Source organism: Podarcis muralis, chromosome 7, assembly GCF_964188315.1.
Source record: "Podarcis muralis chromosome 7, rPodMur119.hap1.1, whole genome shotgun sequence".
NCBI classification, from domain to species: domain Eukaryota; kingdom Metazoa; phylum Chordata; class Lepidosauria; order Squamata; family Lacertidae; genus Podarcis; species Podarcis muralis.
The window spans coordinates 67,295,475-67,313,801 of record NC_135661.1 but is presented as its reverse complement, the minus strand read 5'-3'; the positions used below and the strand labels follow the sequence as shown (position 1 = coordinate 67,313,801).

The window sequence follows — 18,327 nt, the reverse complement described above, 5'->3', positions numbered from 1 at the left end:
GGGGCCTCCGCCGCACAATTTCTGTTCTCATCCTGAGGTAAAGTTCTTAACCTGAGGTACTACTTCAGGGTTAGCAGAGTCTGTAACCTGAAGTGTTTGTAACCTGAGGTGTTTATAACCCAAGGTACCACTGTATTCATAAAATGCATATGCCACTTAATGGGAAACATAATAATAATATCTCTTAACTGAGGCCCAAACCATCAGCCCACCAGGCACCAACTGCGGTTTGGTCAGCAGCCATTCCAGCCAGCCATGAGAAAAACAATCACATAATTTTTTGGAACTTTAGCGCTTGAATTTTTGCTTACTTTCCCCCTTTAGTATCCGGTCTATCCGACTGTGAGCCCCCAGGCTGGCAGGGACTGCTGTAGTCTGGAAAACATCTGTGCCATGTTTCTAAGATGTTAGGTGCTGTACAAATCACCACCACCACCATCAGTTTCATCATCAAGACACTGTGAATTCTATTATCAGCTATAAATACAGAAATATTTTTAAAGCTGCTGCTTATTACAGCTGTGGCAACATGATGGAAGAGTACCCAGCTATCTGGAGGAGATTGCACTGAATGTACCGAACCCAGAAGAGCTGCCTGCATGCACAACACATGCGGAATGAGCTCTCACCAAACTCGCCTGTTTTATGTATCAATGCTGACCTGCCAGTGGCGGAACTGCCAAGAGTCTCTGCATGCTGGAGCACAGATAAGGCTGCAGCGCATGGAAGCTTATTCAACTTTTATTAAACCCATAAATGTTGGATTACATTTCTGCCACTGCACTCCATGCTCAATAAGTCAGCTGGCCTTCGGGAGACGAAGGCTTTCGGTTGAACACGAGAAGATCAGAAACTGTCAGTGACCTGACTTTCCTTACATCAGGAGTAGGGAGTCATTTGCAGACCAAGGGCCCCATTCCCTCCTGGGGCAGCCTCTCAGGGGCCACGTGCAAGTGTTGGGCAGGGCCAAAGGCAAAAGGGGGTGGAGCAATGAATGCACACACCCCTCTCTACCCTCCCTCCAGGCAAGCAAGAGGTGTTATCAGAGTTCAAGGACACATTCCAGACAAGCAAAAGCACTCAAAGAGGCTGGGAAGCAGGGCCAGTGAGGAGCATGGCCTGGGACAGTTCCAAGGGCCGGACAGAGTGGTGTGTAGGGCCACTCAAAAGCTGGCAACCTCTATTGCAAAAAAAGAAGAAGAAAAGGATTCAAAACACTTCAAAGTGTGGAAACCTCCCATCACTGAAAACTAGATGGGTCTCTAATACAATTTGCAAACTTTTGAAAAGTTATCTGCTTCACACAGGCTAAGTCATATAGACCTGCTTTTATTTTATCTATTGCTTTATTACTACACCAATATCCCAACTTTCCTCCAGGGAGCTGACAGTGCCAGGCACAGTTCTCTTTCCCAGCCCCTTGTATCTTAGTGGGTTGTTCTTGTTTCGATTATGCATTTTGTGTTTTTATATTGTGATCTTACGTTGTAACTGCCCTGAGACCTTTGAGTATAGGGCAGTATACAAATTTTAACAACAACCCTCACAAGCTAAGCTAGGCTAAGATAGGTAAAGGTAAAGGTACCCCTGCCCGTACGGGCCAGTCGTGTCCGACTCTAGGGTTGTGCGCCCATCTCACTTAAGAGGCCGGGGGCCAGCGCTGTCCGGAGACACTTCCGGGTCACGTGGCCAGCGTTACGAAGCTGCTCTGGCGAGCCAGCACCAGCGAAGCACACGGAAACGGCGTTTACCTTCCCGCTATAAAGCGGTCCCTATTTATCTACTTGCACTTAGGGGTGCTTTCGAACTGCTAGGTGGGCAGGAGCTGGAACCGAAAGACAGGAGCTCACCCCACCGCGGGGATTCGAACCACCGACCATACGATCGGCAAGTCCTAGGCACTGAGGTTTTACCCACAGCGCCACCCGCATCCCAGGCTAAGATAGAGGAAGCCAAAAAAGTGCCCTCTAGATATTGATGGACTCCCAGCTCCCATCAGTCTCTGACAGCATAACCAACAGGGAGAGATGATGGGAACTGTTGTCCAACAACGTTTAGAAGACATCATGTTGGCTACCCCAACAGGCTGCCTTATACCGAGTGAGACCATTGGTCCATCTAGCTCAGTACTGGCTAAACTGAGTGGTAGAAGCTCTCCAGGATTTCAGAATGGGGACATTCTCCGCCCCACCTGAGATGCCAGGGGTTCAACCTGGGACTTTCTGCACACACTGCAGATGCTCTACCACTGAGTGGCAGCCCTCATGACTGTCTCAAGATCACTCGGTGAGCTTTGTAGCTAAGAGGGGATTTAAACCCTGATCTGCCAAGTGCAACACTCTTAACTGCTAAACCACACTGTCTCTCTTTTTTGACAGCTGTTTCCTTTAAGTTTACCATGATAAGCAGCAGCAGTGAATTATGGGGCAAAGCAGTTATACAGCCAAGAGCAAACTATTGCTATTATCCTTCCATAAAAGGGCCCACTTGTCATATTTAAAACAATTTTCAAAAAGCTTCCAAGCAAGAAACTTTACACACACACACACAGCCACAAATGCAGCTTAGCTGCAAGAGAAACTATGATCCCAGCTACGTCAGTGTAACCTTCCCTTCCAAGTGTGGCCCAAAGTGCCCGTAGTCTTTGGTGAAACCCAATACGACTTCGCATCAAGCATGACCGAATCTAATTAAAGCCCACACAACACTTCTCCATTTCAGCTTAGGGCTGGCGCAATCAGCAGGCTCAGGCTTTTAATATCTGCTTCCAAACCCTTGTCGGTCTTCCACTCTGTACCCATTTTTAATTATAATCCTAAATTATATTTTTTGACCACCCTTCAACCAAGGTTCTCATACAAAGAATCCTGCGAAAAGCAACACGAAAACACTGAAATTTAAGATAACCAACTCATAGTTCAGTTACAAACACTTCATTTATTTAATTTATATCCCACCTTCTCTCCAAAGAACTCAAGGTGGCATACGTGGTTCTCCCCTTGCTATCAGAATTACAGATTTCTTGCTTAACATCTAGCCTCACTGGTCCTAACAATGGTTTCCTTTAGTTAAAACTTGCGACTCCTATACTAGAATAGATGGGGGGTGATGGGAAAGAACGAATGGTTAAACTCCCCCACCCACATTCCTTCCATCTACCATGACATACATTAATCCTAAATCCTATTACCATGGAATGCCATCTCTTTATGGCAGCCCCCTCCCTCGCCCCACATCCACTTGCTGACACTCAATTTTTAAAAAGAAAAAATGAGCTAGAAAAAAACAACCATGAGTCACAGCTTATTAATAGCAAATCCGTAGCTTTGTTTTATGAAATCTACCTAGAGAATTCTTTTCACTCCCCCATCAGAGATTATGCTTCAGCATGCCAATAGAACGAGATTCAAAAGAGGATTTATACCAGCAAGTTTCTCTCCCGGTCATAAAAATATGCTATGATAATTTTACATGCAAAAGGAAGCAAGGTTTGGAACTAGAAGAAGAAGAAGAAGTTTGGATTTGATATCCTGCCTTTCACTCCCCTTCAGAAGTCTCAAAGCGGCTAACATTCTCCTTTCCCTTCCTCCCCCACAACAAACACTCTGTGAGGTGAGTGGGGCTGAGAGACTTCAAAGAAGCGTGACTGGCCCAAGGTCACCCAGCAGCTGCATGTGGAGGAGCGGAGACGCGAACCCGGTTGCCCAGATTACGTGACTACCGCTCTTAACCACTACACCACACTGGCTCTCTAGTTTGGGGAAGGCGATAAAAGAGGTCAGTTTCTGAGGATGCTGCATTTTAGGGCCCTCCAGTTGTTGCTGGATTCTTCCTCCCATCATTCCCAACCACCATGCTGACGGGGCTGATGGGAGTTGGAGTTTAACAACTAGGGCACAAGTCCTCGTTCTAATCAAACCTCAGATGCCCGATGGTTTGGTTTTTTAGCCATATGTTAAAGAGCGTTTTACCAGGACCAGGGAGACCAGGGCCAAAATCCCCACTTAGCCATGAAGCTCACTGGGTGATTTGGGACCAGCCATTGCCTCTCAACCTAACAGCTTTTAAAAGGGGGTGAGATAAATTCAGGGACGTGGGTGGCGCTGTGGGTTAAACCGCAGAGCCTAGGACTTGCCGATCAGACGGTCAGAGGTTCGAATCCCCACGACGGGGTGAGCTCCCGTTGCTCAGTCCCTGCTCCTGCCAACCTAGCAGTTCGAAAGCACATCAGAGTGCAAGTAGATAAATAGGTACCGCTCTGGCGGAAAGGTAAATGGCGTTCTGGTTTGCCAGAAGCAGTTTAGTCATGCTGGCCACATGACCCAGAAGCTGTATGCCAGCTCCCCCGGCCAATAAAGCAAGATGAGCGCCGCAACCCCAGAGTTAGCCATGACTGGACCTAATGGTCAGGGGTCCCTTTACCTTTAAGATAAATTCACTGGAGGTTAAGGCCACTGGTCACCATGGCTGTATGAAGTCTCTACCACCTGAGGCTCCATCTCTCTAAATACTAGTTGCCAGGGAACAACACAGCCTTTGTGTGTTCTCCTCTCCAAGACCCTGCTGCCTTTCTTCTCTGTTTGATGAATAGTTTTGTTGATATGTGGAAATTTACACATCAGCCACACAGCAGTTAGTTAAAGGATATTCGGGGCATAGGGTTAAATATGAGCGAATGTATTGCCAATCCTTGAATGCAACCACATTTCATTTCTTTCTTTATTACATTTATATCCCACCTTTCCTCCAAGGGGCTCAAGATGCTATATGTAGCTCTCTTCCCCCTCCCCATTTAATCCCCACAACAACCCTACGAGGCGAGGCTGAGGCTGAACGACTGGCCCAAGGCCACCCAGTGACAGCTTCATGACCGAGCGGGGATTTGAACCCTAATCTCCCAGGTCCTAAGGCAAAACTCTAACCACTACACCACACTGCCTCTCAGTGATGCCCAGATGAGTTCTGAAAATGTGGCAGTTCTGTGCGAGCAGGAGGGGTCTGAAGAGGTCTAACTGCGCTGCCCCCAACCCTCCAAATATCCTTTAAAAAATCACACTGAGATGTATCTAAAAAATCTGCCAATCAGCCTGCTCCCACAGGGCTTACTTCCAAGTCGGCACACACAGGACAGGAAAGAATTTGGAACTGGGAGGCAACGGTAAGCAGGTGACACCCACTCACTTGGAACTGACTTGTCAACAAGCAATGGATAGGTGTCCAAGTCAGCGTGAGTCTTTTCTGCTCATGCGAATATACAAGTTAACCAATTACCTTTCCACGGTGGAAAAGTTCAAAAGCTGACGGGGCCTATTGCCATGGATACGGGATTCTGACTACAGAGCTTTGCCTAGCAGTGAGGGACTGGTACTGTAGCCAATCAGGAAGCGGGACTTTGCTCTCCAGATTTCTGGCAGGTTTCGACAAGTCGAGTTATTTTTATCGTGGCAAAAGGAAAGATGCTCACAAATCAGACGCTTTACTTGACTCCTCTGAATCCTGCTTTATCGGACAGCAAGAGGCATGGGGGGGGGGAGTGTGTGCGTGTGTGTGTGTGTGCGCGCGCGTATGTAGAGAGCGCACCGGCTGTTTCAAAATCTCTCTCAATCTGTTTCAGCCACACTACAGATGGGCCCTCAAACAGTAACCCCCAGAATAAGCAAATCGCTGCGAGGGAAAGCGTTAACGAAAGTTATTCCCACTTTCCCATCTGCAGGACCGTGGGCAGTTATGGGCATCCACGAGGCTGCAATTCCGTGCAGGCACTTGGAAGCAAACCCCATTCAAATCAGAGTGAGGTAAAACGGGCATCAGAGAGAGCTGCAGGACTTCTTTGCAAGCATGGGGGAAGGGCCATAGCTCAGTGGAATAACATCTGCCTTGCATGCAGAAGGTCCCAAGTTCAATCCCTGGCATCTCCAGGTAGGGCTAGGGATGTCCCCTTCCTGAAACTCTGAAGTCGCTGCTCAGTAGGCAAAACCAAGCTAGACGGACCAATGGTCTCACTTGGTATAAGAGGACAAGGCCCTTGTACCTTTGAAAGGTGTGCAGAAGAATTTTGGTTAGGGCAGCTTCTCATCACCCTGCAGGGCAAATTGCCCGCACGCTGAAATTTCCTCTTCTTGCACAGCTGGTAAAAAAGAGAAAACCATGCAAGAACCCCAGCACCTTCCTTGGTCGCCTGGTCTTTGCACCTCTTGCAAAACTTTCAGCAAACGCCACCATTCATCTATAGAGTTGAATGACACCCTGTGCTATCCACAGATTGCCTCCAAGCCATTTTCAGAAAGAGCAAAGACCAAAGGAATGCAAGAGTCTACAGAATGTGCTTTCTGGCTCCAGTTAAGGTGAGTTGCACCTTCCAATTTCCCATGATGATCACTCTCAAGGTAGCCAAGGTAGTGCCCTCCATCCGTTGTTGGGAACTACAACTCCCATCAGCCACCTGCACCCCCACAACATGGCTAATAGCAAGAAATGATGGGAGTTTTATTTATTTGAAATGCACCATGTTGACTGCCCTGGATCCTTGCTGTGCACTGCCCTGAGATCTGCAGACACAAGGTAGTATACAAATTTAATAAATAATAGTAATAATAATGATGCTGAGACACCTCCAAGATATTCAGTGGTGCCCACTGGGACAAGGTAAGCCAGAAGGCACAGAGAACAGCAGCAGGTGGCACCAAAGCCAATGAGAAGTCTTTCTCACACCCTCCTCCCCTCCTGAGTTTACAAGGTCAACACAGAGTGCCACCCCCATGGAATGGTTGTAAGGAAGAAGGCAGGCAGAGAGGCTGGCTGAAGGGAGAATATGTTGATGAAGCAGTGCCTCTTTGACTCTAATGGACTAGCCTCCATTGAAGAGACATTGACTTGCGTCCTACCATCAATGAAAACTCACATCATCACGGCTCCGTTGGGGCAACTGGAATTATCCCACAATTGTTTCCTCCCACTACCAGAAACTCAAAGAGGCATATCACTAACTGTGGGCATTGAAACAGCTCTTATGGGGGCAGGCAGGTCAGCGTTGGCTCCAGTCTTTCAGACATGATGCCTTCAAGGGGGCTACCTCTTCCTCTTTGCTGCTACTGCTGCTGCTGCCACCCACACCCTTGCTCTCCTCTCCCTCTCTGCTTCCAAAGGAGAGGGTGAGGCAACAGAACCTGGTACTCCTTTCCTTTGTCCCTGCTGCCACTCCCTCAATTGGAGAGGGAAAGAGGTAGCACAGAGAGGATGTTGCACCCCCAACTCACACCAGCATATAGCCAAGGTCAGGTAGGCGAGAGATGGAGTCCCAACAACATTTGGATGGATGGTCAAGCATGCTCCATCCCTGCAAGGAGTTCACTTGCAAAATTGCCTTACCCCATGTATGCCGACCGCGATCTGTGAAACTGCTACTCTTACAGGTGCCATACTCCTTCTGCACTTGTGAGAAGTTGATTTTTTAGCATGGCATCACTGACACATTGGGACTCCCTGCCTATTGACATCAGGCAGGTACCTTTGCTGGCCTCTTTTCAGCACTTGCTTGTGTTTGTTTAGGCAAGCCTATCCAGATATCTAGGGTGGTGACATGTGTTTTAATCTATTTTTGCTTGATTCAAATCGGCTTTGGAATGTCCTTAAATACATGTTTTGATCATCTTGATGTTTTTAATTCATTTTTGCAAACCGCTTGGAGGTTTTATTACAGTCAAGCAGCGTGTAAATGTTGCAAAGTAAATAAAATTTATTAAGGAGAACACGGTTAGGGGGCTCTGGGAGTTAGCAGTGGGTGGTCTGCAAGGAAGGAGCATGGGAGATGCTCAACGAAGTTGATCCCTGATGCTGATTGACCATACATGCATGCTTGCAGCTGAATGTTAAAATAGCCCTGTGCTGTGCTAGTCTCTCCTATGCAGCTACTTACAAAACCAAGTAGGGAGAAGGAGACTTGCGAGTCGGCAGTGAGACAAGGGTCTCAGCAGTGTCACAGATCTCCACTCAGTTAAATGCCAGTTCACAGCAGATCCTTGCTTTCTGCATGGAACATTCAGATACCCTGAGAGAACAAGTGACTAGATGCATTATTAAGGGAGAACCAGTTCTGGCAGTTTTAATACCTGCATAGAAGGGGGACATCCAGGGAGTGCAATTTTTCACCCGAGTTGCGCTTGGGTCATTAGCAACCTGCACTTGCCACAATCTCCTGCAGTTCCCCGCAGGAGCTGGGCTCTTGGCTCAGAAACCCGACTACATTAGTTCAGGCCCTGACAACCTCAAGGCTGAATTACCACAATGTGTTCTGTGTGGGGCTGCCCTTGGATCTGGTCTGGAGATGGGAAGAGACTACAGCCGATGTATGACACCTGTGCTAAAAGACCTGCACTGGCTTCCCGTCTTCTACTGAGCAAGGTTCAAGGTTCTTGAAGAAGTGCAAGCCCTGAACAGCTTAGGCTCAGGATACCTTTAGGACTGTCTTGCCCAGTATGTCCCAGGCCAATCACCAATATCATCTGGGGCAGCACTATTAGTGGCTCCCAATGGTGCAGAAGCATGACTCATGTCAACATGAGCCTTCAGGACAGTGGGCCCAAATCTCTGGATCACCGTCCCAGTAGAAACCAGGCAGGCACTGCCCTGGCGAAGTTTCAGATGCCAAAATGGTTTTATTTCAGGAGTGCAGCTCTGATGTTCTCCCCTCCTACAGATGTTTCAATCTATGCTTTATATTTTGTACGTTGTATTTTGTCTTCTTTGTAAGTCATTTTAAGGCACCTGTGAAAAGCAGGTTGCACATTTTAAAAACAAACTGTAACAGTTTGCTGCTTTCTAACCAAGTCAAGCACAGAGAAATGACACATAGGTAAGGAAGTAAAGTCGAATAGCAAAAGATCCAGGAGAGACCACCCCTTTTGCTGTAGTTGTTAAATTTATTGTGCTTACCCTAGCTGCTGAACAGAGACACCCCACTTCTATACAGGTGTTAAAAGTGCCAGACAGGTGTGCCATGCAGTATAGTGGGAAAAGGACTGAACTAGGAAACTTGCACCCCAATCTATCCTTGCTTACTAAAGTCAGCCTGACAACTGAATGGAACTCACTGGGGAAAAAGAACACACAGAATTGTAGACTTGGGTTTCCCTGGGTGACCTGGGACAAACCATTTTCTATGGGTTCCCTCTGCAAAACGGGAACAGCAGCACCTTCCTTGAAGGGGCCCTGAAAAGATGGGTGAAAAGGATTGTACAGATCTTAGCACGTTAAAAAGAGCTTTTTGGGGAAAATTAGGGCAAAGGCCTTGTCAACTCAAACATCAAGGCATTCCAAAAGGAATATACAGTAGTTTGCTGCCTTATACGGAGTCATCAAACCAGTTGTTCATTTAGTACAGTCCTGTCTACACATGAATGGCAATGGCTCCCCAGGTTTACAGGGAGGGAGATGGCAGGGATTAAATCTGGGACCTTCTGCATGCAAAGCAGATGCTCTACCACTGAGACCAGGCCCACCCCTTGAAGAAGCCTTTTGTTTTTATGGGGTAATTTTCTTGGGATGAGCCCAAGGGATCTCGGGAGGGGGGCATTTTTAAAACACTTGTACAACACTTGTCGCCCTTTGCTTTAAAGCCTTTTCTGCTTCTTTGAGAGGTCACTTATGTACCGTCTCTCCTTTCCCGTCCCAACCCCAAGGACTCAGATTACACTTACAATGCATCCAACTGTCACTGGCACCCTAACAACAACTTCACAACATTAATTAGGCAACAGCAACTTGGCAAAGGCTCGGTGCCAAGGTTACACCTAGGGCTCAGTGGTACAGATCCATAGTGAGAGAGGACACATATATAAAGTGTTGATTCACTTCCTCAGCCAACAGGCATCCTGGAAAACCTTAAGTGACAGGTTTGTGGAGCACATGTCAACCAGAGAGGCCACTGCATGTTAGGTTGTTCATACAAACAAAGGAAGATAGGAGCTTGCCATATACCCAGCCAAACCATTGGCATAGCCAACTTAGTATTGCCTACACTGACTGGAAGCACCTCTCCAGGCTTTCAGATGGAGGACAGTCTTAGCCCTATCTGGAGATGCTAAGGGTTGATCTTGGGTCCTTCTGCATGCAAAGCAGACTGAAAACCCACCCAGAGTAGGAGAAAAGCAACTGTTTGAGCTCTTTTTTCTCAGGTTACAACATTACTAAAAAGCAATAAATGCCCTAGATTGAACACTGAGAGGGATGAGAGCTAAATAATGCTAACATGCATCTTCAGTGGAGGAAACTCTGAACTCTGAAGAGGGCCTACTTAGTGGTGGCTCCCCAGTTGTGTAACACACTCTGCAAGGAAGTTGGCCTAGAACATACCTTATGGTCTATTTTATCAACAGGCAAAGTTATTTCTATTTCTCAGAGCTTTCTAGATTCAGTCTGCTGCATAAAGATTAACAGAGACAGTACTGGAAAGGTTTCCCTGGGTAGAACATTCCACAAGCAGGGGCCACCACTGAAAAGACCACCTTGTACACCTCCCTCAGGTGCAGCACCCAGAGAAAACGTTGATTTCTCTCCATTAGTCTGCTTTTGGAAGCAGTTCAAACACTCACAGCTGCATTGCCCTACACAAAGGTAAGAGCAGGCTGTTTCATGCAAATGTGTTCCGCTTATTACCAGGTTAAGTGAGTATAGATGCAAATCAGACATTCATATGTACAAATGAATGCTTGACGTTCCCCGTAACCCTTTCCCTCCAAATAGGAACATGGCTGGATGGCAGATCTTAGCTGAATTAGGAACACAGGAAATTATCTTATTACTGATTCCTTCTTATGACCTTGTTCAGGACCTACTATGCTGGCTGGCAATGTGCGGCTCCTCCAGGGTTTCAGGCAGCGGTGTGGCATTCCCAGCCTTACCTGGAGATGCTGGGGATTGAACATGGCACCTTCTACAGCCACTCCCTTAAATTACACACCAGTGGCTGGGCTCACATAGAGTTTTCTGTGTGGCGGCATGCCTTCACAGAGTGTCCAAGTGCAAAGGTGGATAGGGCTTCTGAACTTTTAATAAGCAGAAGATGACATTTCTGCAATTGCAACCTGTATGACAAAGCTCAGATTTCCTCTTCTACACAACTACTAAAGGAGCAGAAGGCCTGTCCTGTTTTTCATTCGGACAGCCTACTAATTCCCAAGGCTTGGGCCCACTCAGCATCCCAGGCAGCATCCCAGCCTGCACCTAAATTAGCACTGGGGTGACCAGAAGAATAATGTGCAAATTTAAGAAGCCCTGCATCAACATAAGAAGAGTCAGTTGGCTCAAGCCATTGGCCCACATGGCTCAGCGGCTAACCAGGAGCTTATGGGAAGCCCACAAACAAAACCTGAGCACAGGAGAAATCTCTGCCCCCACTCAGTGGTTTCTAGCAACATCCAGAAGCATTACTTACTTCAACCATGGAGGCAGAACATAGCAAATATGTGTAGTAGCCATGAATAGCCTTGTTGTTGTTGTTGTTTAGTCGTTTAGTCGTGTCCGACTCTTCGTGACCCCATGGACCAGAGCACGCCAGGCACTCCTGTCTTCCACTGCCTCCCGCAGTTTGGTCAGACTCATGTTTGTAGCTTCGAGAACGCTGTCTAACCATCTCGTCCTCTGTCATCCCCTTCTCCTTGTGCCCTCAATCTTTCCCAACATCAGGGTCTTTTCCAGGGAGTCTTCTCTTCTCATGAGGTGGCCAAAGTATTGGAGCCTCAGCTTCACGATCTGTCCCTTCCAGTGAGCACTCAGGGCTGATTTCCTTCAGAATGGATATGTTTGATCTTCTTGCAGTCCATGGGACTCTCAAGAGTTTCCTCCAGCACCATAATTCAAAAGCATCAATTCTTCGGTGATCGGCCTTCTTTATGGTCCAGCTCTCACTTCCATACATCACTACTGGGAAAACCATGGCTTTAACTATACGGACCTTTGTTGGCAAGGTGATGTCTCTGCTTTTTAAGATGCTGTCTAGGTTTGCCATCGCCTTTCTCCCAAGGAGCAGGCGTCCTTTAATTTTGTGACTGCTGTCACCATCTGCAGTGATCATGGAGCCCAAGAAAGTAAGATCTCTCACTGCCTCCATTTCTTCCCCTTCTATTTGCCAGGAGGTGATGGGCCCAGTGGCCATGATCTTCGTTTTTTTGATGTTGAGCTTCAGACCATATTTTGCGCTCTCCTCTTTCACCCTCATTAAAAGGTTCTTTAATTGCTCCTCACTTTCTGCCATCAAGGTTGTGTCATCTGCATATCTGAGGTTGTTGATATTTCTTCCGGCAATCTTAATTCCGGCTTGGGATTCATCCAGCCCAGCCTTTTGCATGATGAATTCTGCATATAAGTTAAATAAGCAGCGAGACAATATATAGCCTTGCCGTACTCCTTTCCCAATTTTGAACCAATCAGTTGTTCCATATCCAGTTCTAACTGTAGCTTCTTGTCCCACATAGAGATTTCTCAGGAGACAGATGAGGTGATCAGGCACTCCCATTTCTTTAAGAACTTGCCATAGTTTGTTGTGGTCGACACAGTCAAAGGCTTTTGCATAGTCAATGAAGCAGAAGTAGACGTCTTTCTGGAACTCTCTAGCTTTCTCCATAATCCAGCGCATGTTTGCAATTTGGTCTCTGGTTCCTCTGCCCCTTTGAAATCCAGCTTGCACTTCTGGGAGTTCTCGGTCCACATACTGCTTGAGCCTTCCTTGTAGAATTTTAAGCATAACCTTGCTAGTGTGTGAAATGAGTGCAATTGTGCGGTAGTTGGAGCATTCTTTAGCACTTCCCTTCTTTGGGATTGGGATGTAGACTGATCTTCTCTAATCCTCTGGCCACTGCTGAGTTTTCCAAATTTGCTGGCATATTGAGTGTAGCACTTTAACAGCATCATCTTTTAAAATTTTAAATAGTTCAGCTGGAATACCATCACTTCCACTCGCCTTGTTATTAGCAGTGCTTTCTAAGGCCCATTTGACTTCACTCTCCAGGATGTCTGGCTCAAGGTTAGCAACCACACTACCTGGGGTGTACGAGACATCCATTTCTTTCTGGTATAGTTCCTCTGTGTATTCTTGCCACCGCTTCTTGATGTCTTCTGCTTCTGTTAGGTCCTTTCCACTTTTGTCTTTTATTATGGAAATCTTTGTACGAAATGTTCCTTTCATATCTTCAATTTTCTTGAACAGATCTCTGGTTTTTCCCATTCTATTGTTTTCCTCTATTTCTTTGCATTGCTTGTTTAAGAAGGCCTTCTTGTCTCTCCTTGCTATTCTTTGGAAATCTGCATTCAATTTCCTGTATCTTTCACTATCTCCCTCGCATTTTGCTTGCCTTCTCTCCCCCGCTATTTGTAAGGCCTCGTTGGACAGCCACTTTGGTTTCTTGCATTTCCTTTTCATTGGGATGGTTTTCGTTGCTGCCTCCTGTATAATGTTACGAATAGCCTTATCCTCCATTTATTTGTATAATCCTCTTTTAAAGCCATCTAAGTTGGTGGCCATAATTGCCTCCTGTGGGAACAAACTCCATAGTTTAACTATTCACTTTGTGTAGCATTTTCGTTTATCTGTCCTGTATCTTCCAACATTCAGCTTCACTGGATGTCTACATATTCACAAGTTATAAAGGGGCAGAGCTTTTCCCTACCTACCTTCTCCATGCCATGTCTAATTTTATACATTCCTATTATGTTACCTCTTACTTGCCTTTTCTCAAAACTCAAAAACACGCAAAGGCTGCAATCTCTCTTCATAGGGGAGTTGCTTGAGCATTTTGGTTGCCCTTTCCTAAACATTTCCCAACTCTACAATATCATTTTTGAGGCGAGAAGTGGCAAGAACTGTACCCAGCATTTGCATTACGCTACCTGCTTATGAATTTCCAATTCTTTCAGAAATGATCTCTAGTGTGGAATTTGCCTGTTTCCACACCTGCCACATAGCAGGTCTATATTTTCATTCCAATGTGACAGAAAGGGATATCTATGCTATGAATTATCCAGGTCTGTGGGTGGGCCATTCCTGTGTGCCAAGCTTCTCTTAAATCAAATGCTAAACATCCATTTGCACACTGGCTATACATGTGGCCTATCAAGCATCAAACTTCGAGAAGAGAAAGCTGGTTCCACTCAGTGCCCTTGCGTCCCTCTCTCTCTCTCCGAGACACACACATATAGTAGTTGAACCCACCTCACAGGACGGTTGTGAGGATTAATGATGACAACTGCAGGAATGTTGCTCCGAATTCCTCCGAAGTTCAAGAATAAAACCAAAATGATGGCCTATATGCACAGCATGAACGCCAACATGAGAGTGACTTCTTCTAAAAGCAGAGATGAAAAACTTGTGGCCCTCAAACTGTTGCTGGACTCTTAAGTCCCACTATCCCGGCCGTACTGGGGCTGCTGGGAATTGGAGTCCAACAAACACGCGTGCAATGGCAATTCAGAAGAGCAGGCGCTGCTCTTTGGTTAAGAAAGGAACCAAGGAGAGAACTTCCAAGTCCTTTCCCGGAGATGCTCCTTGTGGATCAAAGTAACGCCTTATTACTCATGTCGAGTCTCTCCCGCGGAGGGAAGGCCGGGTTGGTCCAACCCTGTCCCAGGGAGCAAACTCGCCCGCCCACCGCTAGGTCCTCTAGTGAGTGGCTCGGCGGAACCGGTCGTCGGCCCACGATCCAGCCCACCTCGGGGAAAGCGAGAGCTCCAAAACTTCCCGCGCGCACGCCGCCCCCCTTTCCGAGAGCGAGAGAGACCTCCCCCAGTGAAAGAGGGGGTGGGGTGGGGTGGAATGGAATGGGGCTTAGGAAGGGCGGGGGGGGGGACAGACAAACCCACGCCGGATCTCACCCACCTGCCTGGCTGGGGACCCCGCCGTGCGCGCAAATCAGGGCGCAGAGGAGCGCCGCCCGCAGGTGCCAGGCGCGGGCCGCAGCAGGAGGCATGTCTGGGTCCTCTCCGGAGCAAGCAGCAGCGCCAGCAGCGAGCGCCCAGCTCAGAGTGGCGCTTGTTTTTCACTTTGGGAACAATGATCGCCTGTAAAGTGATCGGGGCTCCCGGGGACGCAACCGAGCAGCAGCAGCAGGAGGAGGAGGAGGCAAGTCAGCGAGCAGAGGCGCGCACGGGCGGGGACCGAGGGAGGAATTCAAGGGGGTGGGGCAGGCAGGTGCGCCGGCGGGGCTCTAGCAGCTCCGCCCCCGCCGGAGAGGGGCGGGTCCTCGCCGCCCTCGCACGCCGCGGCGCGCGTCCGTTTCTTATGCTGAGGAGCCGCCGTGCGTAAGCGGAACCCGAAGAGCCTTCGCCAAAACAAAGAGCTCACCGCTTAATTTGAGCTGCTGCATTTAAGAAGCAAGCTCCATCCTGGAAGTTTTATACGGTGATGATGAATAAAAAGGTGTCTATGCGCGCGTGCAACAGGCCTGCCCTGGAGGTTTTGCTACCTGCAGTAATTAGGTGAAATGTCATTATATTTTTTGTCCTGCCTTTTAAACCCAAAGAGTGCTACAGAAAAGCATTCGTGAGATACACACATCGATGCAAAGGTGATAAAAGCAACAATGTCAATAAAATAAGAATAGCGAAAGTTAAAATTACTGTATAAAAATCAGAAAGGATCCAGTGGCTGGCTTCCGGAAGTAATTTTGGCATGTAAGTGGTATATATTAATTAATTAATAACGCTGTGGGTTTTGCATCACCCATCTTCATATTATTATTATATTTATATACTGCTTAATGCCAAAATAGGCTTCTATGCAAGTCACAAAGCATAAGAATAAATTCCACGATACTGAAATATAAAAATCCATATTGGAGATATGCAGTAAAGCAGTATCATAAAACACTGAAATACAGACACCCATAATTAAAGTATGAAATAAAGCAATCCAATTGAAACAACACAGCAATTAAAACAAGACAATGAGTGATCAGGGGAATGACTGTGTCAATAGAGATGCCTTCAAAAGCCAGTACAGATGAGGCTATAACACTGGTGTCACAACTGTAAAAAAATAAATGTTTTTTAAAAGAACCTCCATGTCACCAGAAGCATCAGGTCAGGCCTCCAGAAACAACTGTGTCTTGATCCAGCACATAACACAGCTAATGTTTAAGACAGCTGCATTCCTGTGGGGAGGGGATTCCACACTTGGGGTGCAGCAACTTAAAAGGCCCTGCTGCATGTAGTCGCACGTGGACTGTAGCTGTAGGTGGAACTATGAGCAGGGTCTCCTCCATAGATCTTACAGCATGGGTCAGCCAGAAGGAAGGGATGCAATCCTTCAAGTACTTGGGGCCAAAGCAGTATAGAGCATGGGTAGGCAAACTAAGGCCTGGGGGCTGGATCCAGCCCAATTGCCTTCTAAATCCGGCCCGGGGACTGTCTGGGAATCAGCGTGTTTTTACATGAGTAGAATGTGTGCTTTTATTTAAAATGCATCTTGGGGTTATTTGTGGGGCATAGGAATTCGTTCATTTTTACCCCAAAATATAGTCCGGCAACCCACAAGGTCTGAGGGACAGTGGACCGGCCCCCTGCTGAAAAAGTTTGCTGACCCCTGGTATAGAGCTTTATAGACCAAATCCAGCACTTTAAATCAGCCTCTGTAGCAAACAGGCAGCCACTGCAGATCTTTAAGGACAGCTGTCACATTATCTTCCACCACACCTGAGGACAGCAGGCCAGTTAAGGGCAGGGCCACAGGGGTGGGAAACCTTTTTCAGCCGGAGGGCCACACTCCCACCTGAACAACCTTCCAGGGGTCACATGCCAGTTGTGGGCAGGGCCAGAAGCAAAAGCAGACTGAAAAACTACCTTTTTGTGCCATAGGCTAGTTTCTACACCCTCCTCCCTGCACCTCTCTGTCCTCCATCTGGACAAGTAAGAGGCACTATCAGAGTTCAAGGACCCCTTTTAGCTAGGGGGAAATGCTTGGTATGGGAACCTGTGTCAGATAGCTTTTGAAAGAGATAGTCTCCCATCCAAGTACTAACCAGGCCCAACCCTGCTTAACTTCCGAGATCGGACGGGATTGGGTGCATTCAGGGTGGTGTGGCTGTAGGCTTGAAAGGGATAGTGAAATTTTCCATTGTTGCCCATTGTCCCCTGTCAAGACCCAGGGCACAAAGAGCCTAGGGATTTGATCCATTCAACTTACTCGGTTTTATTTGGGAGAATGCCATACGTTGTGTGCAATCACAATAAGTAAACACATACAACTGCCTCGAGAAATAAACTCTCTCTTCTAATCATGCATGTTGGCCTATAAGCCTTTCCTGGCAACTTTAACGCACATACCTGCAAAGTGAATGCATAAAATAGCACCAGACAAATGTTTACTTTAAATTGAGAAAACCTGTAAGAATGCAAGTTGAGAATAACATTAGCTAAAATCGCCCCCTAGTGGATTACTAGGGCAAAGTCAGCAGGCAAGTTGGTACATACAGTATTGTGTACTGGCCTACCTTACAGAGTTCTTGTCAGGTGTGCTTTGAGCAATTGGGAAAAGAGCCACGGATGAAGTTTTAGCCCAGATCCAACTCACAGGCAAGTAGTCATGCACACCCAATCAGCCTACCCCAACGTGGGAGTTCAAAACAGCTGGAGGGCAAAGGCTGGAGGAGGCACTAACAGGAATGCTGGAGAATGGCCATTGAAGTAGATAAAGTTTCCTTCTGCATGACCATGACAGGCACACACTGAATTTCTGAATGGTCCCTGGGATGCCTGAAAGCCGGAGCTGGTGGAATAAACCCTGTTCTTTGAAACTATTCTATTCAGTTGCAGAAAATCCCATGCTATGAAGATTGCTTATAGATGGTTTCTCACACCTGTGCAAATAGCACATATTCAAAACTCAAGGAGTAAGTCCTCTTGGAGGCACTGAGGAGCCATAGGGCCTTATTGGCACATATGGTGGAGCAGCCTGTGGGCACATACTTTCTGGACTCCAGTTATGGGGGCGGGAATTAGCAACATTATTAGAAACTTAGTCCAGCTAGATCCAACTCTGTGCCTCGTCTCTATGTTTACTTGCCTGGAGAGCTGCTTTACAAAATTCAATTAAGTACAAATTTCAAAGGACGGCTGTGTTTTGGTTGTCATATTTGGTTGTTGTATTGTTTAGGAAAGTACAGATGAGATAGGTTTGCCATTTAAATGACTGAATACCGCCCCCCCCCCCACACAACTAGTATTCTCTTGCTGTGGCCTGTTGGATTGTCTCAGCCTGCCTTTGGTTGGCCTGCTATATCCAAAACATTTCGCAGGGGAGCCATAAATCACTCAAGAGACCGTTACTATGGCAACACGACT

The 18,327-nt window shown here is 47.1% G+C and overlaps 1 protein-coding gene across 2 annotated transcripts in view; it reads right to left on the bottom strand.

The window, feature by feature from the left end:
* CD164L2 (CD164 molecule like 2) overlaps positions 1–15,156 on the bottom strand; it is a 37,474-nt gene extending 22,318 nt beyond the window's left edge. Inside the window, exon 1 of one of the 2 annotated variants that reach the window (XM_028738683.2) lies at positions 14,867–15,156. In XM_028738683.2, coding sequence (XP_028594516.2) covers positions 14,867–14,957 — 91 coding nt within the window. In that variant the 5' untranslated portion in view covers positions 14,958–15,156. The remainder of the gene's footprint in view (positions 1–14,866) is intronic. The other variant, XM_028738684.2, reaches the window with a different exon arrangement.
* Between the last annotated feature and the right edge of the window lie 3,171 nt (positions 15,157–18,327).